This window comes from Merops nubicus, unplaced genomic scaffold (assembly GCF_000691845.1).
Source record: "Merops nubicus isolate BGI_N331 unplaced genomic scaffold, ASM69184v1 scaffold30359, whole genome shotgun sequence".
Lineage (NCBI taxonomy): Eukaryota > Metazoa > Chordata > Aves > Coraciiformes > Meropidae > Merops > Merops nubicus.
In genome coordinates, this window is record NW_008633521.1 from 19,574 (window position 1) to 20,489 (window position 916).

The window sequence follows — 916 nt, forward strand, 5'->3', positions numbered from 1 at the left end:
GCTGTAACAGGAAGATTATTGTCATACTTATTAAGTTATTTTAATGGTACTATCACTACACAAATTATGCAGCGTTTATTACTTAATCCCATAAAATCTGCTTAATGCCACCTGATAGGAGCAAGAGTGATAGGATTGCTTATAATGGTCTTTTGCAAACAAAATTTAAGTGGTGCTTTTAGTCCATTGCATCTGTGCTCTGGTAGGAAGACCATGCAAAAGGGTTCACAACTGATCTGAAAATCTACATTGCATGAAGTTTTCAACTAAAAGCATTGAAGAGTTCTTTTGGTTCTTGACCTGAAAAAATAGCAAATGGCTTTTCTAATGCTTTATAACTGCTGTAGAGGGAAAAAGGACTGAGTCTTTCCTTAGTTGTCTTACTGCCATGTTTTAGTGTGGTGTGGTATGTGAAAAGATTGGTAGTTTTTATTGAAAAGTCAAGGTAGCAAGTTAATATACTCCACTAAAACTTACAAATAAAGGCTGACATTTCTGTCTCTGTGAAAAACTTTTTAGAATGTATTTTGCCACTGACTCTAAAGGTATTCTTTTGTTTTCATGTTGAGTTTTAATTTCACCTTTTTCTTGTTACAGGTTTCCTAGTCTTCATTAACTTGTACTGCATAAAATATGGAGCGTTAGCTCTGCAGGAAATATTTGACAGCATACAGCCAAAGTTAGTATGATTTTGTTTTTTAAATTTAAGACTGCTCTGTACTTTTTACCTTTAAAAGTAGGAAAGGGTTGTCCCCTTCAGCTAAAATTGTGAATTGCGTTTCTCACTAATTTGACTAGCCAAATGTTTCTTCTAATGTGGTTGATCTATTTGTCTGGCAGTTTTTCTGATGGCTGCCCACAGTTCCTTGTTGATAGTTGAAGATATTAATCTCTTAAGCAGGTCATAAAAAGTGAA

At 34.3% G+C, this 916-nt stretch overlaps 1 protein-coding gene across 2 annotated transcripts in view; it reads left to right on the plus strand.

The window, feature by feature from the left end:
- CSE1L (CSE1 chromosome segregation 1-like (yeast)) overlaps positions 1-916 on the plus strand; it is a 20,865-nt gene that overhangs the window by 17,601 nt on the left and 2,348 nt on the right. For both annotated transcript variants that reach the window (XM_008948287.1, XM_008948288.1), the window contains one exon: positions 598-679. In XM_008948287.1, the coding sequence (XP_008946535.1) occupies positions 598-679 (82 nt within the window). The remainder of the gene's footprint in view (positions 1-597; positions 680-916) is intronic.